Source organism: Callithrix jacchus, chromosome 1, assembly GCF_049354715.1.
Source record: "Callithrix jacchus isolate 240 chromosome 1, calJac240_pri, whole genome shotgun sequence".
Taxonomy (NCBI): domain Eukaryota; kingdom Metazoa; phylum Chordata; class Mammalia; order Primates; family Cebidae; genus Callithrix; species Callithrix jacchus.
In genome coordinates this window covers 215204322-215231248 of record NC_133502.1, presented here as the reverse complement: position 1 = coordinate 215231248, position 26927 = coordinate 215204322, and the positions used below count along the sequence as shown (strand labels likewise).

Sequence of the window (26927 nt, the reverse complement as noted above, 5' to 3'; positions counted from 1 at the left end):
AAAAAAGTCTCAAAGCTGTGCTTTGAGGACTGACCAAGATAATCCATAGAAAGCACCTAGCCAGTGCTTTGCACACTAGCCCATTAAAAGCCAACAGTTCTGTTCCAACTCGTGAAGATTTTAATTCACAGAGCGCGCTGGTCTGAATGGTTTCAAAGTACTCTCGTCCCCCAACGAGGACACTGATAATAAACTGGTCTCTTTCTCACCTCCAAGCCGACCCTCCTGTTGCTCAAGGGTTTCTAGTTGTGGCTTCTGTGTGCTGCTGCTTCCTCAGGTCTGACTTGTGTTCATGCCAAGCGCATGGCAGGGCAATAGGAAACGCACACACTGGGATTGCTTCCTTCTCATTTATTCACATTGCATGGATTGTTACACTTCCTCCATGGGAGCATTCGAAAAATAACACAGCTAAGATAATGTTGTCTGAGGATTCAAGTGTTTTCCTTTTAGAGAACAGCTTCCTATTTAAAGTGAAAAGGAAACAATTTATCCATCGGATTGCTAACAAGCTTTACATTTCTGTTACTACTGTGTCTGCATCAAAGGGAGAGTCCTTCTCCTCAATGATTGTTACTGGCTGAGAACAGACAGTGGCCTGTGCTGAGTGCCGGATTGGAAGAGACCTCACTGTCATTTGCCATACTCCAGGACACACCAGTTTCTACTTAAAATTCCCACCTCCAGAATGAGGACTCATCAGGGGTTTAGGAGTTTGCAAAGCCTTCAAATGCATCATGCTTCAATTCTGACTCTTCTGAAACAGAGTAACTGACAAATGCTCAAAAAACAAACTTGTTTACCTTTAGCTTTTACTGAAAAGGCTCTCAGTGAAAATTTGTTTTGAACTCTTAGTAGAGAAGAAGAAGGTAGAGTATTTGTTTTTCTTCCCCTCTACACAGAAAAGGTAGTTTTTTGTTTTTTGGCAGGCAGCATATATAAAATGTGATCTGGAATTTAAGTTGTAACATAGAATAATCCTCTTAAAATCAGTCCATGAACAGTTGGGCTTGTCTTTCCGCGGAAAACAATCTAAACTAATTTAAAAACTGGGCAGATTTTCAGTCTGTAATTCTAATAGTGAAGACGGCGTAACAAATTTTTTTGCTTACTAGGAATGCACAAAAGGATGAGATGGACACACAGGCTTTTTTTTTTTTTTTAAAAGGCCACTGGGATACTTAGTATTTGTCAAGATGCCAAACAATTTTAGAATAACAAAATACACACCTTCCTTTAGGCCTGTATATGATACAATTCACAGATCCTCAGACAAAAGATGAAAATTTCAGTCCACATTAAATGTTTTAAAGCCTAATTTTGTTAAACTAAACCCATAAATCAGAATTAGCTGTTAACATAGTGGGGAAAATAGGTAAGCCCTCCAGGGGCCCCATGCCCCAAGTAAAAAGGAGTTAAATTTTACAATAAAGTCCACATACACTCAGGCTCTTTACACTGATAAAGTGGAAACCAACCAGTTCTAAAGCATAAAAGTCATCTTAAGAAAATATCACATTTTGAGTTATGGTATATGCATCACATTTTCCCTGTAATTTTCACCTTAACAGTGACAGTCTTAGCAGCAACAATTTGCTGGGAATGTTAGGAAAAAAGAAAGCCACACATACCCACGAATTTAAAAATACAGAAATGATTTTGTACAGAAAGGAGAGGCTTCACAGGTAATCCAATCATGATCTTTTCATGCCATTTTCTGTAAACTTTCCATACACACACAGAAGTGTCCCAAGGATGCCTGCAAGCTTCTGATTCCAGCTGGTGCCAGGGGCACGTGTGGCTAAGATGCAGCAAACTTTGTTCCCCTTGGTTCCTCTTCATCTTTTTAAAAGTTGAATAAACCTCAGGTGAATTGGGCCGGGCCGGTATTATTTTAACAGCATCAACCATTTGCTTACTGTAACTCATCTGCAACAAACACTCACGTGCACTCTCAATTATAAAGTAAATGTAAAAACAATGGCCACGTCCTCCCTAGGTGCATGCTACAGCTATGTCTGAACGCATCCTGTAACAGTACAAGCACGCCTCTCCGCAGGGATTCATCCAAAGCCATACACTAGGCCAAATTCCCCTGGTGGAATCGAAACACTGAAAGTACAGCAAGAACCTCATGACAGCGTTGGCCCAATCACACACCTCAGGTACTCAGGAGTTAATCATAACTGATCATAAAATTGCCCCCCCCAAAAAAAACTTTATACCTGAAGATTGTAGTTTTAAAAAAGCATCTGTACCATCCACAGTTATTTTGACTACTCTTTTCTAAATGAGAATACACTCTGCACTGAAGATCAGAACATACACACGTGAGCCCTTGGACACTGACCCTCAGCATCTACACAACATCAGCTGGTACTAGTCTCAAATGATTCATGAGAAATGAAAGTGGAAATTTAAACGTTAAATTTTGAATCTCATTCATGTGCCCAGAGTCTTCATGTTACCTGAAGAATGCTCATGTTACCTGACAGCTCTGGAAGTGACATGGATATGTGTGTGCATAACCATGGCTTCCTTCCAGACACATGGAATCTTCTTAAAAAAGTAAAGATATTTGGGCCAAGCACGGTGGCTCATGCCTGTAACCCCTGCACTTTGGGAGGCCAAGGTGGGTGGATCACGAGGTCAAGAGATCGAGACCATCCTGGTCAACATGGTGAAACCCTGTCTCTACTAAAAATATAAAAAATTAGCTGGGCATGGTGGCGCGTGCCTGTAATCCCAGCTACTCAGGAGGCTGAGGCAGGAGAACTGCCTGAACCCAGGAGGCGGAGATTGCGGTGAGCCGAGATCGCGCCGTTGCACTCCAGCCTGGATACAAGTGAAACTCTGTCTCAAAAAAAAAAAAGCTATTTCAGGTATCAAACGTATGCTACACTGCTGTCTAAAGTTAAAGGCAAAATGTACACACGATTTTCTCTTCCACGAGCTTATTCCATGTTTCCCACTGAATTCACATGGCTCATGTGTCAAAGCTCCCAGGCACTCACTCGGTAATGGTTTTCACACGTGCGGGGCTGATGATGGTACACAGGCCTATGAGCATCACCTTTTCCCAGGACGGTTTCATTCTGAGCTCCCTTTCATTTCATACGGGCTCACTGTCCGTGGTGTACATGATCAGCTACCAAATTTGTGCTTTTAAACTCATTCCTGGCAATCCCCCCTTAATTTTGTCTTTAGGGGAATAAAGAAGTAACGGCACCTCATGAATAGAAACTACAAAACCAAAAACTCCTTCACAAGCTACTCATTTCCTTTTAAAATGAAAATGCAAATTCCTGAATTCTAGTGGAGCAGCCCACAGGGTTACAGGCCAATGATTAGAACAGAGGTGAACACTCAGTACTCACATTTTAGCTTAAAAATCAAAAAGCAGAGGACAAACATCTGTCACAGCATGGCAGTCCGGTTCATTTGGTAACAGAACGAGTCACATGTCGGTCGAGCCCACCGGAGAGAAGCATACAGGCCAGCTTCCTTCTGGACACGGCCGGGCACCCTGTTCCACAGTCTCTCTGGTGGTGGCAGCAGACCCCAAAACCCACGGGTTAGAAGAGCCTTTGGGAAAGCGAATCGATACCCTGATTGCAGTCCTTGAAGAAATCACTTATGGTTAGTTTAATAAACAAGGGAACATTAAAAAAAAAATCTTCCAAAAATTGCATTCAAATGTATTTTACACTTTAGACAGTTCTTAAGAAGGGAGAGTACGGTTTCTTGACACTTAACATGTAAAGGTTTTATTGGCTATGTTAATCTTCTTCACAGGAGTTTTAAGTTAATCTATAAGTCCTTAGAATGTCAAAGAGAAGAAAAAGTAAGTTTAAGGGGGTGGGAGAAGCAGCAACTTGGTAATCATTCCACAGCCGACCTCGCGTGTTCAGGCATCCCTTTTCTCCAGTAAAATTTTGTGCAACTCCTCTGCATCCTCGCTGGTTTTTACCCGAATCAACATGGTAACTGGGACGGTGGCGTTCTTCTCATCAATTGGTGGATTTGGAACACAGACGATAAGAACATTATTTTTCCCTGTTCGGGTACATGGCATATTGGGCGGAATCAGAACATTCAACAATATGTTGCCTGCATGTAAACAAACAAAATCCATCAAACGTACATAAACCACAGCTCACCAAAGGCGTCTGTAACATGCTACACAGTAAACATTAAAACAACTTATACTCAATGGATCTGACATGGGGGCCAACGGGAGTGTCAGAAAACTAGGACTGGTTGTCCGAGAACTGAGAGCCCCAGGCAGGACTTGCCCTAGGCTCCAGCCCGAGTCTCTGCACGCACACAGCGTTTCTCCCAAAGCCAACAGCCTTGCTCAGAACCGTCAGCCCTCCCAACACTGTCTGTTTTTGCACTGAAGGAAGAACACGGTGGCACAACCCAGTCTTCACTGAGCCACACCAACAAAGGACATGTGTGTCACAGGGGCCAGCACAGCTCCCTGGGCGAGAGTGACATGACCGTGCTGTTATTACTCACTAGTTAAGCCCATGGGAAAGAAAAACGCCTCCCTGGAGTTTCCTTCTGCAACACAGCCCACTGTTCGCCACCACTACTGCCCCCTCCACCTCGGGCCTGCCCTCCCTCCTCCTTCTGCGTGCTAGGCCCCTTGCACTGGACTGCGTTCAGGGTAAAGCTGAGGGTAGACAGTGATGCATTCGTGATTACCTGCCGCATAAAAAGGATTCCTTTAGAAGGTTCATTTCCCCTGGGTGTTTATTACACTAATCTCTAACTTGTCACATTCCTAACACAAACAGAAATGAAAATCATTTTGTTTACAGCTTTTGACACATCTATGTTTCCTTACACACTATTATCCTGGGACTCAATCTATACTCAATAAATATAGGATGGATTTGGCCAGAATGTGCTCCGTTTAAAAACACATGAATAACTTTGAGTCAGCGGTAAAGGCTTTTACATCGATGATTTTGTGCCAACTGAAAAAAGGTACCCACCTAAATTGGTGTCTGCCCGCACCAAAAGCTGTGTCTTCTGATTCACTGTAGGTTTTAAATGCAGAGTGCCTATGCCTTTCTCTTTAAACTCATTGTCTTTCTTGTAAAATAGTTTACACCTATGGAGAAAAGCAATAGGTCCTATCAAGCGTTCAATGATGAATCAAGTCACACAGCTGTCTACAACCACTCTTCACACTTGTGTGGAAAATCTGTATTAAGTGAGAGTACAGGAAACTTTAGGATAATCTTTAATTGATCCAAACTGAACCTGACCAAAAACCAGAACAAGAAAACCTGCTTAGAGATACTAAAACCCCTCCCCATTTTTTCAAATTAAACAATGGGCCCCATGAAAGTTTTTATAACACTTTCTGAAACCGTGTTCTCAAGTCAGTCAAACTCAACAGCGCCCCCTCCCTGTTCTGCTCCTTTGTCCCCGAGCTTGAGAGAGCTGCTCTGGTCTTCTAAAGACAGGAGCAAATACAGGACAAAGATTCTGTCCTGCATCTCACCTGCCCCTCCTTTTTTGGGGCCTATTTCTTATTTTAAAAAGTCTCAAGGCTCCTTCAGTTTTTGACCAACATTTTGGAATAAACGTGGAAAACGTTCTTGGGTAGGGTCTAAATAACAAAGCAATCAAATGCTTTCCAGCCTTCTATGCTATACATCTCCTGAGGTTATTAATAATACAACCCCATTCATTTGATTCATTTATTCATGTATTTATTTTGAGACAGTCTCTCTCACTCTGTGGCCCAGGCTGGAGTGTAGTGACGTGATTTTGGCTCACTCCAACCTCTGCTTCCCAGGTTCAAGTAATTCTTGTGCCTCAGCCTTCCAAATAGCTGAGATTATAGGCATGCACCACTGCACCTGGCTAATTTTGGCATTTTTAGTAGAGACAGGGTTTCACCATGTTGGCCAGGTTGGTCTGGAACTCCTGACCTCAGGTGATCTGCCCGTCTCAGCCTCCCAAAGTGCTGGGATTACAGGCGTGAGCCACAGCGCCTGGCCTCATTTGATTCATTCTAAAACAATAAAAAAATCTTAAAGTTGAGTCACTCCTTTATGTCATGTGAGTAATGAAATTTAAACCCATAAAGAAGAAATTGTTGGCCTCTTTTAAAAGTTCTTGAAACTAACACCTGGGAGTCTCACAGGATGTGGTGACTGTTACATGGAAAACTGCTGGCTCATTATTCTGAAATGTTTGCATTACAAAAACACACCTTAAAAGCTTCTGAAATGGCACAAAGGTTTTTTTCAGCAAATATCTTTGTAAAAACAATCTCATTTAATTGAAAGGAAGACGCAAGTTCTTACTTTCCTACACAGGAAGGAATGGTTACTATGCACAACTTTTTGACTATGAGAAAATCCAGAAAGGCCAACCAAGTCTCCAGGAAGGGATCAGAGATGCCTCCAGAGTAAAGTGAGTGAAGCCAAACCTGCAATCAGTGACCTGAGATTCCTTTGTTAGGGGAGTAGGAGCGGGAGGGAGAAAAAGGAAGAGAACATGGGACAGCATGGAGTTGGGAGGATCATGGAAAAGCCTGTCTCTAGCACTTTAAAAGACCTAAAGCGACAGAAAAGAGTGAGACTTGCCCACCAGGACATTTCTAGAACTGGCTTTTTAAAAATAAGCTGGCCAAGAATTCTTTCCTATTTCACTTGAGAGCAGGCAAAGCTTGACCCCAAGACTGAATGCTCAGGTAAGTGCCGTGAGGACGTTCTCCAGCCTGAAGCACACTACCATGTCTCTAAAACACACGCACCAGCAGGTTCTGGTGATTCTTACTTTTTGGAGTAAAAAGCGTCGTCTTCTTTTACTTCAGTAACTACTACTTTGGGTGGCTCATCACTCTCTTCTTCATCTCCACCTTTTATAAAAAATGACAATAATTCAGTCAGATTCCAACCCAGAGCTTAAAGTAACAAGTTTTGTTATGTAACACCCTAAACCTCCAGCTGAGCACTCCATGTACCAACAGACTAAAATGCACACCCAATGAGGGGATGGCAGAGGCGAGTGTCTGCTGGATTTTAACTACTTTATGAAAAATAAGCATCCTTTTTAATGGGAACATACTTAATGCTAAAATAACTCCCAGTACACGGAAAACCTTAGAATGGAAAAATCTCCATACTTATGACATTTACAGAAAAATAACACTCTGTATTCAAATTACCCACTCGAAAATGACATCTCAGATGGGATTTTAACACCTTCACCCCTGAATATTCCTGTGACCATATATCCGCAACCAGTATCAATAATGGCCAAAGACAGAAAAATATATATATTTTTTAAGCAGGGGGCAAGATGTCAGAGAAATCATTCCAAAGTCCCAACATAAGTAGTTTGAGCTTTGTCTGAATTGCCACGTGGGTCAGTGCTCTGGTATCAATGGTATCCCCACTAATGGGGTCTCCCATACACAGGAGATGTGGGACATCAGTTAAACAAAACACTATTTAAACACATGTATAGGCCAGGATCAGTGGCTCATGTTTGTAATCCCAGCACTCTGCATGGCCAAGGAGGGAAGATCGCTTGAGCCCATGAGTTCAAGACCAGCCCAGTCAACACGGTGAGAAGCGCCCCCACCATCTCTATGAAAAGTAAAGAAGTTAACCGGATGTGGCAGTGCATCCCTGTGAACCTAGGTCCTTGGCAGACTGAAATGGGAGGCTCACTTGAGCCTGGGAGGTCAAGGCTGCAGTGAACCGTGATTGTGCCACTGCGCTCTAGCCTGGGTGAGAGTGAGACCATCTCAAAACAATTAAAAAACCACATATATAAAAGATCCTCTTAAAAAGAATGGCAGCTGCATAAAAAGTCACTAAAAAGCAATTCTAAGAAAAAAACTGTGATGCTCAGATGACTAGATCACATCATTTAAATTAGATAGGACTGTCCATTTTATCACTCCAATCTCCCATCTTCTGATGCATAAACTGTGATAACCAAGGGACTGAGGGGCACCCTGCATCCACTGGGACTCGATTCAAATCCAGCGTCGCTGTCCCAGCACCTGCCTCGGGAAAAGACTCCCCATGTGTCTTTATTTCTGGGAGGCAGAGAAGTAAAAGGGGACACACTGACTTCACCCTTGATCCTGAGGGCCTGTGCCTGAGGATACACTTGAAAGTATGGCAAGGCAAAACATTAACGTAAGTCTAGCCTCCTGCTAGAAAAACATTTCAGTGGCAAACTGGCAAATGCAGTTTTCTTCCTCAAGGACCAATGTTCATATGTCTGAGGAGCACACCTTTTGTTGAGACAAGGTCTTTCTGTGTTGCCCAGGCTGGAGTGCAGTGGTGCAATTGTGGCTCACTGCAACCTTGAACTCCTAAGCTCAAGAGATGCTCCCACCTCAGCCTCTAGAGCAGCTGTGACTATAGACACCCACCACCTTGCCTGGGTATATTTTTAAAAATTTGTGTAGAGATGGGGTCTTGCTATGTTGCCCAGGCTGGTTTCAAACTCCTGGCCTCGGGTGAGCTTTCCTCTTCAGCCTCCCAAAGTGCTGAGATTACAGATGTGGGCCACCTCGCCCGGCCTTACTTTTAATTGCTTACAAGTAGGTATCTTCACAGACATCATTTGTTCACAACCACCGTATGAGGATGTGGTATTATGGTATCACCCCACTTTTTAGCTAAAAACAGAGGGAGTGAATGGCCCAGATTAAGGCCCAGACCTTTGCCTGGTCTGGGGCACTGACAATACCTACAGGAGATGCCACTTAGATACTACGTGGGGCTGTCTTCTGGAAAGGAGGTACCTCCAAACCCACAGGAGGATTTGTTCTCTGTAGCTATGAAAAGTCTCTATAGCTATGAACAAATCAACACTGTTGATATGTTCTCTATAGCTATGTAGAGTCTACGTTTTTACTGTGTAGTCAAGTACTGTTTTGCCACGTGACTTTACTTAGTCAAATCTCCTAAGTTCAGATCAATTCAGGGGACATTCATAATGAACTTGAACTTTTCCAAAACACAATTTTCAAAAAACGTCTTTACTTCTTTTTTATATGCTACGCCACGTGTGTTTGACACTTTTCAAGGTCAGATGTTTTCAATTTCATTTTAATTATTTTTAATCCTTATAAACAACCCTACAAAATAGGTCTTACTCTTTTAAAAATAAGGAATCTGAAACTCAGAGATCACACATGGAGCGGGCGATGTCTCACTGTGACTGCAGATCACCTCCAAATCCAGGCCTTTATCTTTCTCAAACACAAATCTTACACAAATCTAAATCAGTGACAAGCCTGGTACTTACCTTTGCATTCGCTACTGTCACCTTCTACTTGGCCCTCCAATGGTTTAGCGGGAAATGGTGAAGAGACTGGTTTACTCTGGGTAATATCTTTGCCAAGTAAACTGGAGTTTCCTGGGGAAAATGAAAATCCAGTCAGGGGGACAGAGCTTAATGAGCCCACAACAGAGCTATCAACTTTCTTGCCGAAGTTAAATGAGGCACTTGTTGCTCCTAGTGATGGGTCCGTTTTCTTTTCAGCTGCAACCTCCACCTTCTTTTCAGGTGTATCTTCAGTTTTGTTGCCATGAAACAAAAACACTGACTCTTGCTGTAATTTTGTTGAGCCAAAAAGGGAAAGAGACTGTGTTTCAACCGCCGTTTTGTTAGATTCACTTTCAGAATTGCTGCCACCGTCCCCGTGCTGCTGTTCAATGTTTGCTAGATATTTCTCATAGTCTTTAAAGATGGGCGTCAGATCACAGAGTGGGTTTGTATTCACGTGCTTCACTATCCAATCCCGGACGGAGCAGTTCAAGGCAGCCAACTGCTTGTGATAGGCATTCCCGACACAAGCTTTACTGGAAGCAAGGCCAGAGGAGGAGGGCTGCTGACTGTCCCCATTCGTTTTGGGATTTGAAACTTTTTTCTCAACCAAGGAGGTAGGGCCATTTGCAGCAAGAGAACCTATAGGAAGTCAATAATCAAATCATTCAAGACAAACTTGATTAAATCATCTAGATTTTGTGCCATTCTGCCTTCGTACTTTTGCTTTTACTGTATCCCACCTTTCCCCACATCCCCAAGACAGAGTCTTGCTCTGTCACCCAGGCTGGAGTGCGATCTCAGCTCATGGCAACCTCTGCCTCCCAGGTTCAAGCAATTCTCCTGCCCCAGCCTCCCAAGTGGCTGGGATTACAGGCACCTGCCACCATGCCCGACTAATTTTTGTATTTTTAGTAAAGACGGGGTTTCACCATGTTGGCCAGGCCAGTCTCAAACTCCTGACCTCATGATCCACCTGCCTGGCCTCCCAAAACCCTGGGATTATAGGTGTGAACCACTGCGCCTGGCCAACTGTATCCTATTTTTGTGACAGCTCAAGAAATATGTATTCAAGGAGTAATATTTAGTAACCAGTTATCAGTAAAGCTGATCAATAAAGATCAAATCAAACTCTATGCAAGAACACTAACCACCACATGCTTGCATTAAGACACTACACAATTTAAAAATAATCTTTTCCTTCAAATGGATGCCTATCTGAGATGAGATCAGGTGTGTCCAGGATGGTGTGGCCACAGACAAAAGGATGCCTACAGTATTGTCAGAACAGTAGGTCAGGATTGACACTTAAGCCCCAAGGTTGTTGGGATAAACAGTATTAAAGTCCAGTTGGCCCTCTGTCCCTGCAGGTTCCACACCTGTGAAATGCGGTACTCAGTCAGCTACAGTGGCTCAGGCCCGTAATCCCGATACTTTGGGAGGCTCAGGCAGGCCAACTGCTTGAGCTCAGGAGTTGAAGACCAGCATAGTCAACATGGCAAAACATCATGTTTACAAAAAAAAAAAGAAAATACAAAAGTTAGCTGGGTGTTGTGACGAGCACCTATAGTCCCAGCTACTGGGAAGGCTGATGTGGGAGGATCCCTTCAGCTCGGAGGTTGTGGCTGCAGTGAGCCGAGATCACACCAATGTACTCCAGCCTGGGTGACAGAGCGAGACCCCGTCACAATGCAGTACTCTGGAGATGAGGAACCAGTAGGTATGGACACTCACTTTTCCTATCCAAGAGTTATGCTGGTCTCACTACGGGACTTGAACATCCACGGGATGCTGAAACCAATCCCCAGGACACTAGGGGAAGGCTGTAGTTAAAGATCTTAACCGAAAGCACCATTTTAAATCACACTAAACATTCGCCAAATTAAAATCAAACAGTGTGCACTATCTGAGTTCCTGGTAGGCATTTTGGTGCGAGTCACACAGAAAGCCCTTGGCACACAAAGGGTCTGTATGTCCATATAGCATTTTCTTTTCTCTTTTGACTCTAGGTCAATTCTGAGGGTCATTCTCCTTTCAAAACTGAACATCTGAGGCTTAGAGGCCGGGGTCACACACTGGTAGCGGGCAGAGCTGAGAAAATGAAGGTCGGTTTTGTGTGCTCTGCCGCATACGCTGAATAACCAGCACCTCCGAGTTCCATCGCTTTCCTTATTACGATGTGTTTGCTCACACAGGTCTAAGACAACAAAAACATCTTTGCAAAGTGCTTTTCCACAGATTCTACTTACACAGAGGTGGCTGGGGGAGGGGAGCCTACTTACCAAAGGCTACCTTGGGCTCTGCCGCTGCCCTTGCACTGGTGAAGGGAGGGGCACTGGTTACGTTGTTTCCATTTGAAATTCCTTCTAAAGGCTTCCCTCCAGCACTGCTACCAAATCCAGGAAACCGTCCTCCTCCAGAAGGTACAACCAAACCTTTGAAACCTTTAAAGGCTCCTCCACTGTCAGACTGAAATATAAAGGCAGAGTACACATTAGGTAAGTATATTTTGCATTTCTTTCTGGAGATGGAGTCTCACTTGGTCACGCAGGCTGGACAATCTTGGCTCACTGCAACCTCTGCCTCCCAAGTAGCTGGGACCACAGGTGAGCGCCACCACGCCCGACTACTTTTTTGTATTTTTAGTAGAGACGGGGTTTCACTGTGTTAGGCAGGATGGTCTCAATCTCCTGACCTCGTGATCCACTCTCCTCAGCCTCCCAAAGTACTGGGGTTACAGGTGTGAGCCACCACACCCAACCAAGTATACTTTCAATTACCAAATAAGCAAGTGAGTGACAATAGCATCTCGGCTAAATAGCGCTTGGACTCCATATGCAATCAGCATTATAAGGCAAACTGCTGGTACAAGCAGAAGTAAGAAATGAGAAGATTTTATTCTTAAGAACAGCTTTACAACCCAAAGCTGCGTTACTGAAGTAGGCAGGAAGGACATTTAAAAAATATATTTTAAAAACTGTATTATGTATATTTTTAGGACATAAAAGACTAATGCTATAAACTTATGTACCCACCACCCAGCCTCAGAATAACTGAAGTGTCTCAATAAAACTAAATCTGAAATGAAATTCTTCATGTACTACTCAAACACCATTTATTGCCTAAAGAAATTATAGAAACATCAAGTAAGGTTAACTAAAAATATCCACTTATCTGATTTCCTAAGAACATATGTAGCTTTCAGCCTGCAAAAACCTGAAAAGATGATCAAGTTTCAAATCCACATGCTCCTGTTAGTTGGGCAACCCAAGACAACTTTTTACTCTCGTTTTTCTCACTGCTTCCTTAAACTCGGTTGTTTTAACACGCTTTTTCTAGCAGGCCTTTCCCCTTTGTGCTAGCCTGCTCAAATCTCTAACCTAAAACGCTCTGGAAATGTCTGGCATTCCTTATGGATTCTAAAGCTGCTCTCTGCCCCTGGAACTTTTAGAGAAAGGTCCCTCCGTTTATAGCGCTTTGTTAAAAAAACTCACTACAATTTTTAGAAGCCCTTTTTGTTGTTCAAAGAAGTGATTACATTACAGGAAGTGATCTGCTTCTCAGACCAAATATCTAAGACAGAGTTCGCAAGTCTTAAGTTTCCACATGAGCAAATTGTAACCACGATTTCACCAAAAAAAATTAAACTGGAACCTCTTCATTTACTAAATGGGCCAGTTAGCCTAAACATTATTGCATATTTTTCCAAAACCAAAGTTTCAATGTCATCTACAGAATTTCAGATGTTCACTGACCACTGATATATTTATGGCAATAAAATTAGGTAAAGGTACAATTTTAACTTGTATGAGTTTTAGTGCATAAATACAGCTTAGATTTTGTTGCTCTAAATTTGATTTTTCATCATTTAAAATTCCAAATACACCACACTGACAGCTGTTATTTTAAAACAATGATTCATGGACAAACTGCAAAGACACAAGTGGCTTTTCAGAGCCTTCGATTGTGCACAAATTTAAAAGACACTTGGTGTTCAGAGGGATTTTGGAAACTGCCGATAGTGAATTAGCTCTAGAGTCATCATAAAAATTCTAGAACCACAAGTCAAACAAGAGATATTCAGAAAAATGAGAGTCAAAGTTGATTAAGATAAACATCTGGGGGCCGGGTATGGTGGCTCACGCCTGTAATCCCAACACTTTGGGAGGCCGAGGCAGTCAGGTCGCATGAGCCCAGGAGTTTGAGACCAACCTGGGCAACACATTGAGCCGTCGTCTCTGCAAAAATTAGCTGGGCGTGGGGGCACATGCCTGTAGTCCCAGCTACTCAGGAGGCTAAGGCAGCATTGCTTCAGCTCAGGAGGCAGTGGTTGTAGCGCGTCAAGATTGCGCCACTGCACTACGGCCTGAGCAACAAAGACCTTGTGTCAAAAAAGAAAAAACAAAAAAGAAAGAAAAAGGAACATGCCCATCTGGGCTCCATGGGTACTGACACATCCTCACATCTGTCAATCTCCCTCACTGGTTTTATTTTTCCCCCTGGCACTTACAGAGGGAAAATTAATACTATGTGTTTATTTGTTTCTTTTCCACAGGGCGAGGAAATTTTGGTGTTTTTAACTCGCCAATGTATCTCCAGTGCTCAGTAGATCTACTGAATCCACTACTGAGGAAACACCACATTGCAGCATTCTGGTGGGTGATATGACATTTAATTTTCCTAATATACAAGTTCTGATGAAAACTTCAGGCTGAGTTACAGGAAAATTATCTGTGGATTCCTATTATCTATGTACATTTTTTTTTTTTTCTGAGCTAGCAGAGATTTTATTTTGGACCAAAAAAAAAAAAGCAATTGAATTGTTTTGCAGCTGGAGGCATGGGCAAGGGGGGTCCCCAGGCAGTAAACTCCCTGAGGGTGGGCTGAGGGCTAGGGCTGAGCATCAGGTAGGTCTCCTGTTCCCTGTGCTCCCCTGCACAGCGGCCCAGGCGTGCACAGCGGCCTCCCTCCTGGGCTCTGGAGGGGCAGGCTGGGAGGGGCTGTTGCAGCTGTTCACTTGGGCAGGACGTCAGAGGACTCCACCAGCCAGCCTCCCATCGTGGGTCTCAATCTTCTTCACAACCACAGCCTTGGTGGAGCTGGTGCGGCTGAAGGAGCTGGAGCCTGCGACACAGCCAAAGCTGGAGCCCAGGCCGTAGCTGAGGCCGGGGCTTATGAGGCCCCCATAGGCAGAGCTCAGACCACCTGCATAGCTGCTGGTGGTCTTCGTATGGATACTCATGTTCTGCATCCTGGACTCCAGCTGGCTCTCCTCGCCCTCCAGTAGCTTGCGGTAGGTGGCGATCTCGATGTCCAGGGCCAGTTTGACATTCATCAGCTCCTGGTACTCGCAGCTGCCATGCCATGTCCTGCTTGGCCCGCTGCAGGGCATCCTCCAGCTCCTTTTGCTTGGTAGGAGCACCCTTGAGTGCCTGCTCCCCGCACTCCTCAGCATCTGCCCTCGGTCTCAGCCTGGAGCTGGCTGATGTTTCGGTTCATCTCGGAGATCTCAGTCTTCGTACGCCGCAGGTCATCCCCGTGCTTCCCAGCCTCATCTGCAGCTCTTCATACTTGATCTGGTATACGCTCTCCGCCTCAGCCCGGCTGTGGTTGGCAATCTCCTCGTACTGCGCCTTGACCTCGGCGATGGTGCTGTCCATGTCCAGGGAGCGGCTGTTGTCCATGGACAACACCACAGACGTGTCGGAGATCTGGGTCTGCAGCTCCCGGATCTCCTCTTCATACGGCTGCCTGAGGAAGTTGATCTCGTCAGTCAGTCCTTCCAGGCGAGACTCCAGCTCTACCTTGTTCATGTAACCTTCATCCACATCCTTCTTGAGGACAAATTCGTTCTCCATCTCTGTACGCTTATTGATCTCTTCCTCATACTTGTTCTTGAAGCCCTCCACCAGCCCCTGCATGTTGCCAAGCTCCGCCTCCAGCTTCAGCTTCTCCTGGCCCAGAGTCTCCAGCTGCTGCCTCAGGTTGCTGATGTGGTTCTCACACATGTTGTCCATGTTGCTCCCAGCCGTTTTCTGCTGCTGCAGGAGGCTCCACTTGGTCTCCAGCATCTTGTTCTGCTGCTCCACGAACTGCACCTTGTCGATGAAGGAGGCAAACTTGTTGTTGAGGGTCTTGATCTGCTCCTTCTCCTTGGTACGCACGGCCTGGATGCTGGGGTCCACATCCACCTTAATGGGGTTCAGCAGGCTCTGGCTGATGGTGACGGCAGTGATGCCTCCCATGCCTATGCCGCTGGCCCCAGCATAGCCTGCACCCAGGCCACCCCGGAAGCCACTGCTGCTGACTCGGGAGAAGCTCGAGGAGCTCAAGCGGGCACTGGGCCCACTCGTGAAGGAGCGGCTGCTGAAGGCCCCGGGGCCAGAGGTGGACACAGGCGGGCTGAACCAGGGAGAGATTCCAGAAGGAGCGGAGAAGCTGCTTCTTGGACCTTATCTACGTACATTTAATTTCCCTTAGTAGCCCAAGGGCTGCTGCCTCCTCCCTGCGTCATCCCTTCAGCTTAAGTTACAGATTATGGTCTGTACTGTTTCTACCTCTTGACCTTCCTTCGAATGGACAGGTGGATGCCCCTCCCTGAGAATGACTTCCCTTGGCTTCTGCAGTGAGCTGTTTGTGTCTCATTCTCCCTAAGACCCTCTCCACGTGCATGCCTCTTCTGATCTAGTGCCATGGCTTCAATCCCCGCAAGAGCTCCCGGAGCTGTGCCCATCCTCGCCCTAATTCCTGTTCTATACCTGGCGGTCCTTTAGGGCCCTTCCACTTGAGTGTACCGAGTCCTTCCAAACACATTTCCAAGACTAGCCATTTCCTCCTTAATTAAGCCATCCCTACCCCTATGTATCTTCTCGTGAAAAAGCCATCAAACATCACTCAGCTCAACACATACATCTATCACCTAGTCGCCAGTCAAGGCAATTCATAAAACCAGACCAGAATAAAAACAAATAAAAAACCTGAAGTCGAACAGGTTTACTGTACCACAGGGAGACTACAGGTAATAATGTATTGTACACTGGAAAATAACACTGTGTTATACACCATAAGCATATAATTTCTGTCAAATAAGAAATACAATCTTTAAGCAAAATGTAAGTAATTATAAAACAGAAGACCTAATCTCTGCCTTGGATCTGAGATGCGCTTCCCCTGTACCCATTTCCTTTCTTTGCAGTGCAACCCGTTGCCCTGAAATTCTACATGAAAGAGCTTTTACAGCTTCAGGAAATGATGTTCCTCTCATGCATCTAAAGCGTGCAATGGAGCAGATAAAGAAGGCACATGTATAGTGGTAGCCATGGCATTCACTAGCCAAGTGACTACCCAGAACCACTTGAGAATTGATTTGATATATGATTATGTATCTCTGCCTTGAATTACACAATACAATATCTGTTAACATCAACAGTAATATATTCTAGGAAAATTGCAAATATTTTTGAAATTTGAATTGTTTTCCCATTAACACATACCACATTTATGAGACACTCCAAGGGTCTGACTGGCTGTCGTAAACGTCTTAGACTGCCTCCCCACCACTGCCACCTACCTGGCTCCCTTCCTTACACATTTTCAAATGGAAAAAATTTTACGATCAAAACTTTGGCAATGTAACGAATATTTTTGTAATAATTTCTTTTCATCGTTTCTCAAAGCGTGAACAATCTATCTTTACTACCCTTTTTATTTGGAAATAAAAGGGAAATAACAGCTTGTGTGTCCCTCAAGGAGAATGCTTAGGAATGGAGACGTTTCTGCTCTCGGGATGTCTGCGTTATGCTTATTGGTGCAGCACCTCTAACCTGACCATCTGAAATCTTCCAATGAGCATTTCCTTGGAACATCATGTTGGTGCTCAAAAAGCTTCAGATCTCAGAGCATTTTGGATTTTTAGATTAGAGATACCCAGGAATATAGTCTATTCTTGATTTTTAAAATTAAACACTGCAGGACGTGGGGTAAGGTAGGTTTATTTCAAAGCTGCCACCCAGGATGTTCAAAGTGGCTTCTCCTGCCTAACAGCAGACGTCCAGGCCACCAAGACCACATGCTCTTGGGTACAGAATGTATGTGAAGGGAGAGGACGGTACTGGGAAGAGTTCTGAGATGCGGAGTGACTGCTTAACACCACACCATTTCCATTGCACAGTCACAATTAATCCTTTATCTTTCTTAGCACAGGAATGAATCATTTTTATATACTATACTGTACTGTACTGTACTGGAAAGAAAATCCACACATAAAATGCTTCTTGCAAAGCCAAAGGGCTCCCCCTACGCAAGCCTCGATCCCAGGGAGCAGACACGACTCTCAGAAGATCCTTGCATTTTCCTTTCTTACTCCAAGCTGATGCCATTTTGCCCACCTCTGTATGGTTTGGCTCATTTTTCTTTTCCATACTGTCAATCAACTTGAATTTGTCTATATTTATTTCCTCAGCTGGATAAACTTTCCCTTTATCAAGGTCCAGACCTAGGTTTATTGTTTTTTTCTATCGCCCATGATCTACGTCAAGGAAGAAGCATTTGAAGACAGCGTTTGTTGCTATCACTGCTCCCAGTGGAGGGAATGCTGTGCAATGCAGACCTCAAGTGAGTATTAGCAGCAGGAGCTGGAGGAAGCGCTCACCTCAAACCCCACACTTCTGCGCTTTGCCTTCTTTATTGCTCTGTTCTTCAAGACTTCCTCACTGGCCACTGAGAATGTCCCCACCTGCAAGTCAATACAAATGAAACAGGTAAAGCCAAAAAGCTGATAAAATATTCAACAGTAACAAGAAGCTAGAACTGAGCCACTGTTCGTAGCCTTTCAAAAAATAAATTTTGGCCAGGCACAGTGGCTCATGCCTGTAATCCTAGCACTTTGGGAGGCTGAGGTGGGTGGATAACCTGAGAGGCAGGAGTTTGAGATCAGTCTGGCCAACATGACAAAATTCTGTCTCTACTAAAAATACAAAAATTAGCTGGGTATGGTGGTGGGCACCTGTAATCCCAGCCACTTGGGAGGCTTGAACCCAGGAGGCAGAGGTTGCAGTGAGCTGAGACATCACCACTGTACTCCAGCCTGGGTAACACAGCAAGACTCTGCCTCAAAAAAATAAACTTTATATTTATAACATATACATGATTTTTAAGATGAGTCCTGCCCAACTTGCCCACTGTACAAAAGGCCACAGAGGCACCTAAGACCCTGCTGGAAAACTACTGCTTTTCTACAGTGCACTCAAAGCGCAATGATGTCCACATTCCTGATATCCACATCAGAAATCTGATGAAGATCTTTGGCTTTAGCTTATAACCCTTCTTTTACCCCGTAGGGTTGGAATAAAATACTTCCCAAGCAAAAATTCTACCTATAGCTGTTTCAGATTATACTTTTTTTTTTTTTTTGAGACGGAGTTTCGCTATTGTTACCCAGGCTGGAGTGCAATGGTGCGATCTCGGCTCACTGCAACCTCTGCCTCCTGGGTTCAGGCAATTCTCCTGCCTCAGACTCCCGAGTAGCTGGGATTACAGGCACGCGCCACCATGCCCAGCTAATTTTTTTATTTTTAGTAGAGATGGGGTTTCACCATGTCAACCAGGATGGTCTCGATCTCTTGACCTCGTGATCCACCCGCCTTGGCCTCCCAAAGTGCTGGGATCACAGGCGTGAGCCACCGCGCCTGGCCTATATTACACTTAATGGGATCCCTATACTCACAGATGGGACCATGTGACTGCACTTGCCCAAAGTTAAATGTACTTAACTAAACGTAATCTTTCCACACTTATTTCACTAGCATATGTTCCAATGGGAGTTCTTTCATTCCTGAGTATTTCAATGTCTAAGCAAATTGTTAATGGTAATCCAGCTGTTACTATAGCCCAGAATGTAACTGTGCTTAAGACCTTAAACCAACAACAAAAAACCAAAAACCCCCGTAACCAAAGACATAGTTAAAAAGCACCAATCAGTTTGCCATCAAACGTAACATCCTTGTGATTCTGGTTTCCCTAAACATATGCGAGTGCATGCACTTGTAAAGAAAAAAGTACCAGTACTAGAAAGACTCAGAAAGAAGATGGCAGTCGAAGAATAAGCTTCAGAACACTTGCAAGTGTTTAAACGTTTGTTTACTTAGCACTATGCTGTTAACCTGAAAGGCTAACTTGGTTAGATTTCCTTAGTGATCTGGCCTGGGAGTAACATACTGCTGATGAGGCACTGTAAGATGTGTTCTAGTCTTGGTTTTTTAGACAGGGTCTCACGCTGTTACCCAGGCTGGAGTGTAGTGGCACAATCATAGGTCACTGGTCTTGAACTCCTGGGCTCAAGCAACCCTCCCACCTCAGCTTCCTGAATTGCTGTGACTATAGGCTCATGCCACCATGTTCAGCTAATTTTAAAAAAATATATTTTTTAATAGAGATGGGGGTCTGTCTATAATGCCTAATTAAAAAAAAAATTATTGAGGCCGGGCACGGCCTATAATCCCAGCACTTTGGGAGGCCGAGGCAGGTGGATCACAAGGTCAAGAGATCGAGACCATCCTGGTCAACAAGGTGAAACCCCGTCTCTACTAAAAATACAAAAATCAGCTGGGCATGGTGGCACGTGCTTGTAGTCTCAGCTACTTGGGAGGCTGAGGCAGGAGAATTGCCTGAACCCAGGAGGCAGAGATTGCGGTGAACCGAGATCGCGCCATTGCACTCCAGCCTGGGTAACAAGAGCAAAACTCCGTCTCAAAATAAATAAATAAATAAACAAACAATTTATTATTTTTGATTTATTAATTATTTATTATGCACCCGACCCTAAAAATTATTTTTTAATAGAGATGGGGGTCTCTCTATGATGCCTAGTCCTACTGTTTGTAAGGGAAAAATGATCAGATTTCCTCAAGGGAGACCATTTTTATTTTGCTGGAAAACAAACTAGGCCAATCTAAATTCTATTCCTATAAATGCAGTTGCTACAGGTCTCAGATCACCATTAAGAACAAAAAATGGCGGGGCGTGGTGGCTCACGTCTGTAATCCCAGTACTTTGGGAGGCCAAATCGTGTGGATCACAAGGTCAGGAGTCCAAGAGCAGGCTGACCAACGTGGTGAAACCCTGTCTCTACTAAAAATACAAAAAAATTAGCCAGGCATGGGGGTGTACACCTGTAATCTCAGCTGTTCAGGAGGCTGAGGCAGGAGAATCTTTTGAACCCTGGAGGCGGGGGTTGCAGTGAGCCAAGACTGTGCCACTGTACGCCCGCCTGGGCAACAAAGTGAGACTCCATTTCAAAAACAAAAAAACCCACAGGAAATAAAGCAAGCCTCCAAGAAGCATTAGGGAAAGGGGGCACTGCAGACAGAGACGGTGACAGCGGGCCACTTTTCACATCTGAGAAGCGTGCTAAGTTCATGACTAGATCACTTAACTCAGCCTTCAGTCATGACTAAAGCGGCTTCCTGCAAACCATGGGTTTAGAATGCTTCAAGGTTACGAAACTAAGGGGGAAAGTGCTTCTATTAAGGAGAGTATTTAGGGAACAGGCACTAGTGGAAAAGCACAACTAAATGTAATACATTTCTACACTAACTAGAGGTCATAGGAAATGTAATTAATAAATTTCTATGCTAAATACAGGTCATATGATTTCTTATCATCTCCCATTCATGACTTTTTTAGAAAGGTCTTTTAGTTTTATCACAAGTCTTCATGAGGAAGCCTAAAATGAATTTAGAAGGCAGAATAAACAGGAAATCACTCTCAGGGAAGATATTTTTTTTTACCTCTTCAGCTTCATCCTCTTGATCCCAATTCCTTTCTGTCAGTTCCTTCTCGGCAATTCTTTTGGCCATGTTTCCAAACCTAAGTTACAGAAAACAGAAGTAAAAAGTTTACTTTTCTAAATGAATAAATTCTTATACAGAGTTTGAAAAATTCACTCTAATATGAAGTGAAGTAAGAACACCTCTGATGCCACTGGAAACTGCTCTAATGTGAACTTCACAATGGCGCTGTTAGGCTCCAGTGTTACAAATCCAATAAAGGCTTTTTCTAGGAGGCAGAAGAAGATTCCCAGGGAACACCAGCACTCCTGAATAACACTAAACCAACTCCATTTGGAAAAATGAAAATGAAATATCAATTCATTTTTAATATCTGGAATCTGAAAAACTATATATGATCAAAAAGTCCTTAACTTATTCTATGCATATACTTAAAAGTTTTGCCATAAGCAAAATAATTTTAAAATTTAAAATTTAGAATTTAAAATTCTTTTAAAGATGACCCATTAAAGAAGTGTATCTCTCAGTAAAAATACCAATAAGGTGCTGGAAACACTCTCACCACAGGAATACTGTTTTTTAGGCTACACTAGACAGAGATACACAGTTCCCAAGACTGAAAGTTTCATTGCCCCAAACTATATTGCTAAGACATTTAGATGTTCAAAATGAGGCCAAGCATGGTGGCTCATGCCTGTAATCCTAGCACTTTGGGAGGCCGAGTCAGGCGGATAACCTGAGGTCAGGAGTCTGAGACCAGCCTGGCCAACATGATGAAACTCTGTTTCTACTAACAATACAAAGATCAGCCAGGCATGGTGGCAGGTGCCTGTAATCCCAGCTACTCGGGAGACTGAGGCAGGAGAATCACCTGAACCCGGGAGGCAAGGTCACAGTGAGTTGAGATCTCGCCAATGCACTTCAGACTGGGGAACAAGAGCAAGATTTCATCTCAAAAAAAAAAAGTTCAAAATGATTTACATTGATGTATTAGTATTCTGAGAACGTATAACCTTTCAAAAATAAATCAGTGGCTTAACTCTTCAATAACACGGCATTAGTGGAAGGCACACGAGTTGGGGAACAGCATGAACTCTGCACTGGACTCCAGCAACTATCCAAAGAGGGTGCTCCTGTCCAGCCCGTAAAATCTGATTGGTTTTCTGACCCTAGTATGGTAATAACAACAACAAAACAAAAGCCTCACAACCCAGAGCTCTGCTGAGTGTTGTGCTGGCTTCTTCACTAACCCTCCAGCTGGATAAAACACCTTCTCATTTCCCTCGCTCTCCACCTCGCCCAGGAACTTACTGATGAGTTATGCAGACCTGCCAGGTCTTGCTGAACCTGCCTGAACTCCTTCCTGATACGCTCCCCACTCTTGTTTGCAGTCAACACCACAACACACCAGAGTAAGCTTCCTAGAACTCTGTGGTCACTAAGACATAAAGGGACTCATCACTCTTTAGTACCTACAAAGTAAAATGCAAATGTCAGCATTCCAGAGGCCTCTAAAATCTGATGCCCAGTAGAGTAACTACACAGGGGCTTTCGGCTTTTTCACACGTCTTAATGATTCTTACATTGTCTAAGTATGTACTATTTTTCTGTTACGAATGATTTTAAAGTCTAAGATTCTAAAATATAAAGTATGAGAAATAAAGACACTTCCCATTGCCTGGGAACTCTCTTTTTAATGTCCACCCAAAACACTTGGTTTTGTCATTAATCTTTGCCATACAAACAAAAAGAAACACAGAAATAGACATAATTCTTTACTGTTCAGAAACCAGGTCTCTGTACAGATTCTTCTGGCAATTTTCCTCCTCATGAACATCTTCACCAGGGCGCTGGAGAAGAACTTCGCAATGGTCATGTTTGCTATTTAAGATTCACTGTGGGGCCAGTGCAGCGCCTCACACCTGTAACCCCAGCACTTTGGGAGGCTAAGGGAGGAGGATCACTTGAGATCAGGAGTTTGAGACCAGCCTGGTGGGGACCAGCCTGGTCAACAAGGTGAAACCCCGTCTCTACTAAAAATACAAATAGTAGCCAGTCATGGTGGTGGCGGCGCCTGTAATCCCAGCTACTCAGGAGGCTGAGGCAGGAGAATCGCTTGAAACCAGGAGGCGGAAGTTGCAGTGAGCTGAGATCACACCACTATACTCCAGCCTTTGCGACACAGCGAGACTCGTCTTTTTCAGGAAAGAAAAAAAAGCTTAACTATGGAGAAAAAAGGATGGAGCTGAATGCACAAAAACTGTAACAGGAAAATTTTACCTTCTAACTCATACCACAGTGAAGAGACAGGTGGCACAGTAAAATAGTCTAAATAAATGTAAGTGCTTCCACGCCCTAACATATTCATCACACCAGTATATAACCAAAAGGCAGGGATCTTTGTTTACAGATATACCCCAAATGCCCCATCAGTGCCCAGCTCTAACAGCAGGTGTCCTGTCATTAGATCAGTGATCTGGGATAGTACATAAAGCATTTGAAAAAAATACGGAAAGATGCTGGAACCCGGTTTTGCCATGTTTTAGCTGTGAGACCTTGGGCAAGCTGTATTTCATTTGTGTGCCTCAGTTTCTTCATCTGTGGAACAGGGAAGTATCAAGAAAGTTAAGAAAGATAAAAAAAAAGATGGGCTTAGAATAGTGCCTGGAGCTGGGTGGGTGAGGTGACTCAGGCCGGTAATCCCAGCACTTTGGGAGGCCAAGGTGAGTGGATCACTTGAGGTCAGGAGTTCAAGACCAGCCTGGTCAACGTGGTGAAATGCTATCTCTACTAAAAATACAAAAATTAGCTGAGTGTGGCAGCTGGCACCTGTAATCCCAGTTAACTTGGAAGGCTAAAGCAGGAGAACTGCCTGAACCTGGGAGGTGGAGGCTGCAGTGAGCCGAGATCATGTCACTGCACTGCAGCCTGGACAACAGAGCGAGACTGTTGCCAGAAGCATGGGTGGGTGGGAGGGAAGGGCATCTGGCCAGGCATGGTGGCTCACAAGGTCATGAGTTCGAGGCCAGCTTGGCCAACATAGTAAAACCCCATCTCTACTAAAAATACAAAAATTAGCCAGGCGTGGTGGTGGGTGGCTGTGGTCCCAGCTACTCAGGAGGCTGAGGCAAGAGAATCGCTTGAATCTGGGAGGTGGAGGTTGCAGTGAGCCAAGATTGCGCCACTGCACTCTAGCCCTAGGCGACAGAGTGAGACTCGTCTAAAACAACAACAACAAAACAGTGCCTGGAACAGAGGAAGGGCTTAATGAATTATTTAAAAAACAAGTTTAGTTAGAAGCAAAGGCTATGAACTACCATCTTCCGTCCAAAACTTGAAAGCTGTAGCACTGCAGCATGGAAGAATAACCTGGATTACAAATCAGACTTTTAAAAACATTCTACCAAATCCCTATTTTATTTCAAAGCATGACACGTCAGACAATACATTTTCCTTTTATGCTAGAAGTGGAAAAAAAAATATAACACTCTGTAACCTATTCAGAAACAAGGCTGTCACCTGGACAGTCTTAATCTAGCTCTTATTATAAAAAATTTAAGGGAGGCCGAAGGATTACTGAAAGCCAGGAGTTGGAAACTTACCTGGTCTCTACAAAAATTCAGAGACATAGATTAGATGAATAAATACAAATAAAAACTTAGCCGGGCAAGGTGGAGCACACATGTGGTCCCAGCTACTTGGAAGACTGACGCAGGAGAAGCACCTGAGCCCAGGAGGTTGAGGCTACAGCGAGCCACTACTACACTCTGGCCTGGTGACCGGAATCTCAAACAACCAATAAAAGGAAATTTTAAAAACGTTTGTGCTTGTGGGTAAAACACACACACACACACCAAGTTTGACATGATTGCTAGGGATGAAGCAATGTGGTAGTAGACTAGGTAAACTGGACAAAACATTACATGTGCCTGATATAGTTACGTGGTCTCTGGCATCGATGCCGCTCTGCCCTTGAAGCTGAACTTGTCAACATCAGCTTAAAACGAAAACACAGATTTGGCTATATTTAATAGTGAGGTGCCTTGTTGGAGGAAGAGAACAAGGGGACCAACCAAGGAGACAGAAATACCAAATCTCCAAACTGTTTCTTAATGGAATTGAGCAAAGGAGTGATCGATGACCCGGGAACGCAGTAAGAAAGCGAAGCCAGGGCCGGGCGCGGTGGCTCACGCCTGTAATCGCAGCACTTTGGGAGGCCGAGGCGGGTGGATCACGAGGTCAAGAGATCGAGACCATCCTGGTCAACATGGTGAAACCCCGTCTCTACTAAAAATACAAAAATTACGTCCGGGCGCAGTGGCTCACGCCGTAATCCCAGCACTTTGGGAGGCCGAGGCGGGTGGATCACGAGGTCAAGAGATCGAGACCATCCTGGTCAACATGGTGAAACCCCGTCTCTACTAAAAATACAAAAATTACGTCCGGGCGCAGTGGCTCACGCCGTAATCCCAGCACTTTGGGAGGCCGAGGCGGGTGGATCACGAGGTCAAGAGATCGAGACCATCCTGGTCAACATGGTGAAACCCCGTCTCTACTAAAAATACAAAAATTACGTCCGGGCGCAGTGGCTCACGCCGTAATCCCAGCACTTTGGGAGGCCGAGGCGGGTGGATCACGAGGTCAAGAGATCGAGACCATCCTGGTCAACATGGTGAAACCCCATCTCTACTAAAAATACAAAAAATTAGCTGGGCATGGTGGCGCGTGCCTGTAATCCCAGCTACTCAGGAGGCTGAGGCAGGAGAATTGCCTGAGCCCAGGAGGCGGAGGTTGCGGTGAGCCGAGATCGCGCCATTGCACTCCAGCCTGGGTAACGAGAGCGAAACTCCGTCTCAAAAAACAAAAAAGAAAGCGAAGGCAGGCCAGAGAGGTAATGGGGCCAGGAGAAGAGAGACGAGGGGGGGCCAGGGAGAGAGAAGAATCGAGAGGAATCGCAAGGAAGGAAACGGAGACGACCAAGCCGAGACCGCCCCCGCCAGCCCCTTACCTCCGCCGGGGCCCAAGGGCGAGCCTCACTCCAGTCCAGCGCCTCAGCCCGGGGAGGCCCGAGCCCCGCCGCTGTCATCCCACCCCACCCTCCGCCCGCCCGCGCGCCCGACCCACGGCTCCCTCCCTAGGGTTCCCGCCCCTAGCCCTGCACCCCGCTCCCCAGGGTCCGGTTCTCCAGCCCCGCATGCCCCTCCCAGGGTCCGGTCCCCCGGCCCCGCACCCTCCTACCTAGGATCCCGGCCCTGAACCCACGTCCCACTCCACGAGGTCCCGTTCCCCGGCTCCTCTCTCTCCCCAGGGTCCCACCCCCGCCTTTGAACCCCCATCCGCATCCCCAGGGTCCGGTTCCCCAGTCCTGGACCGGCACTCCCCTCCCGAGAGTCCCCAGCCCCGCACTCGCACTCCCCACCCAGGCCCGAGCCCGAGCCCGCTCCCGCCCTCCCGGCCCTGGGCTCTCAGCACCAGGCTCCCGCCCTCAGCCCGTTTCCCTCTGGCGCCAGCAGCCGCATCTTACCTGCCAAGCGGCGGCCGCAGCACTAGCTTGGTCTTGGGCGCGGCGGCGCTGGGTGTTGAAGCGGCTGGTGGTGGCCCGGCTGTGCGCGCTCGGCCGCTTCCGGTGCTGCACTGCGGCTCTCAGAGGACTCGGTGCTCCGCAAGCCCTGAGACACAAACACCATATCCCCGGGGGAGGCCCCTCACGCTGTGTTCGGCAGGGAGGCGACAGCGCCGGCTCAGCCGGAGACCGCTGGGGGAACGCCGCGGAACACGCTCCGGGCGGCCATTTTGTAACTCGAATCTACCCCCAAAAGC

The 26927-nt window shown here is 45.3% G+C and overlaps 1 protein-coding gene across 6 annotated transcripts; it reads right to left on the bottom strand.

The window, feature by feature from the left end:
• Positions 1-336: 336 nt before the first annotated feature.
• Positions 337-26927, bottom strand: NUP50 (nucleoporin 50). 6 transcript variants are annotated; one of them, XM_017964084.4, is made up of 10 exons: positions 26632-26927; positions 22419-22579; positions 21290-21434; positions 21108-21186; positions 17972-18055; positions 11604-11790; positions 9301-9963; positions 6805-6886; positions 5004-5122; positions 337-4110 (listed from the first exon to the last, which is right to left on the bottom strand). In XM_017964084.4, exons 4-10 carry the CDS (start codon positions 21174-21176, stop codon positions 3908-3910), a joined length of 1407 nt encoding a protein of 468 aa, XP_017819573.1. In that variant the 5' UTR covers positions 21177-21186; positions 21290-21434; positions 22419-22579; positions 26632-26927; the 3' UTR covers positions 337-3907. The 6 variants fall into 6 exon arrangements, with proteins under 6 accessions (XP_017819573.1, XP_078199837.1, XP_017819578.1 ...); XM_078343711.1 differs by having other exon boundaries at positions 9301-9411; XM_017964089.4 differs by lacking the exon at positions 21290-21434.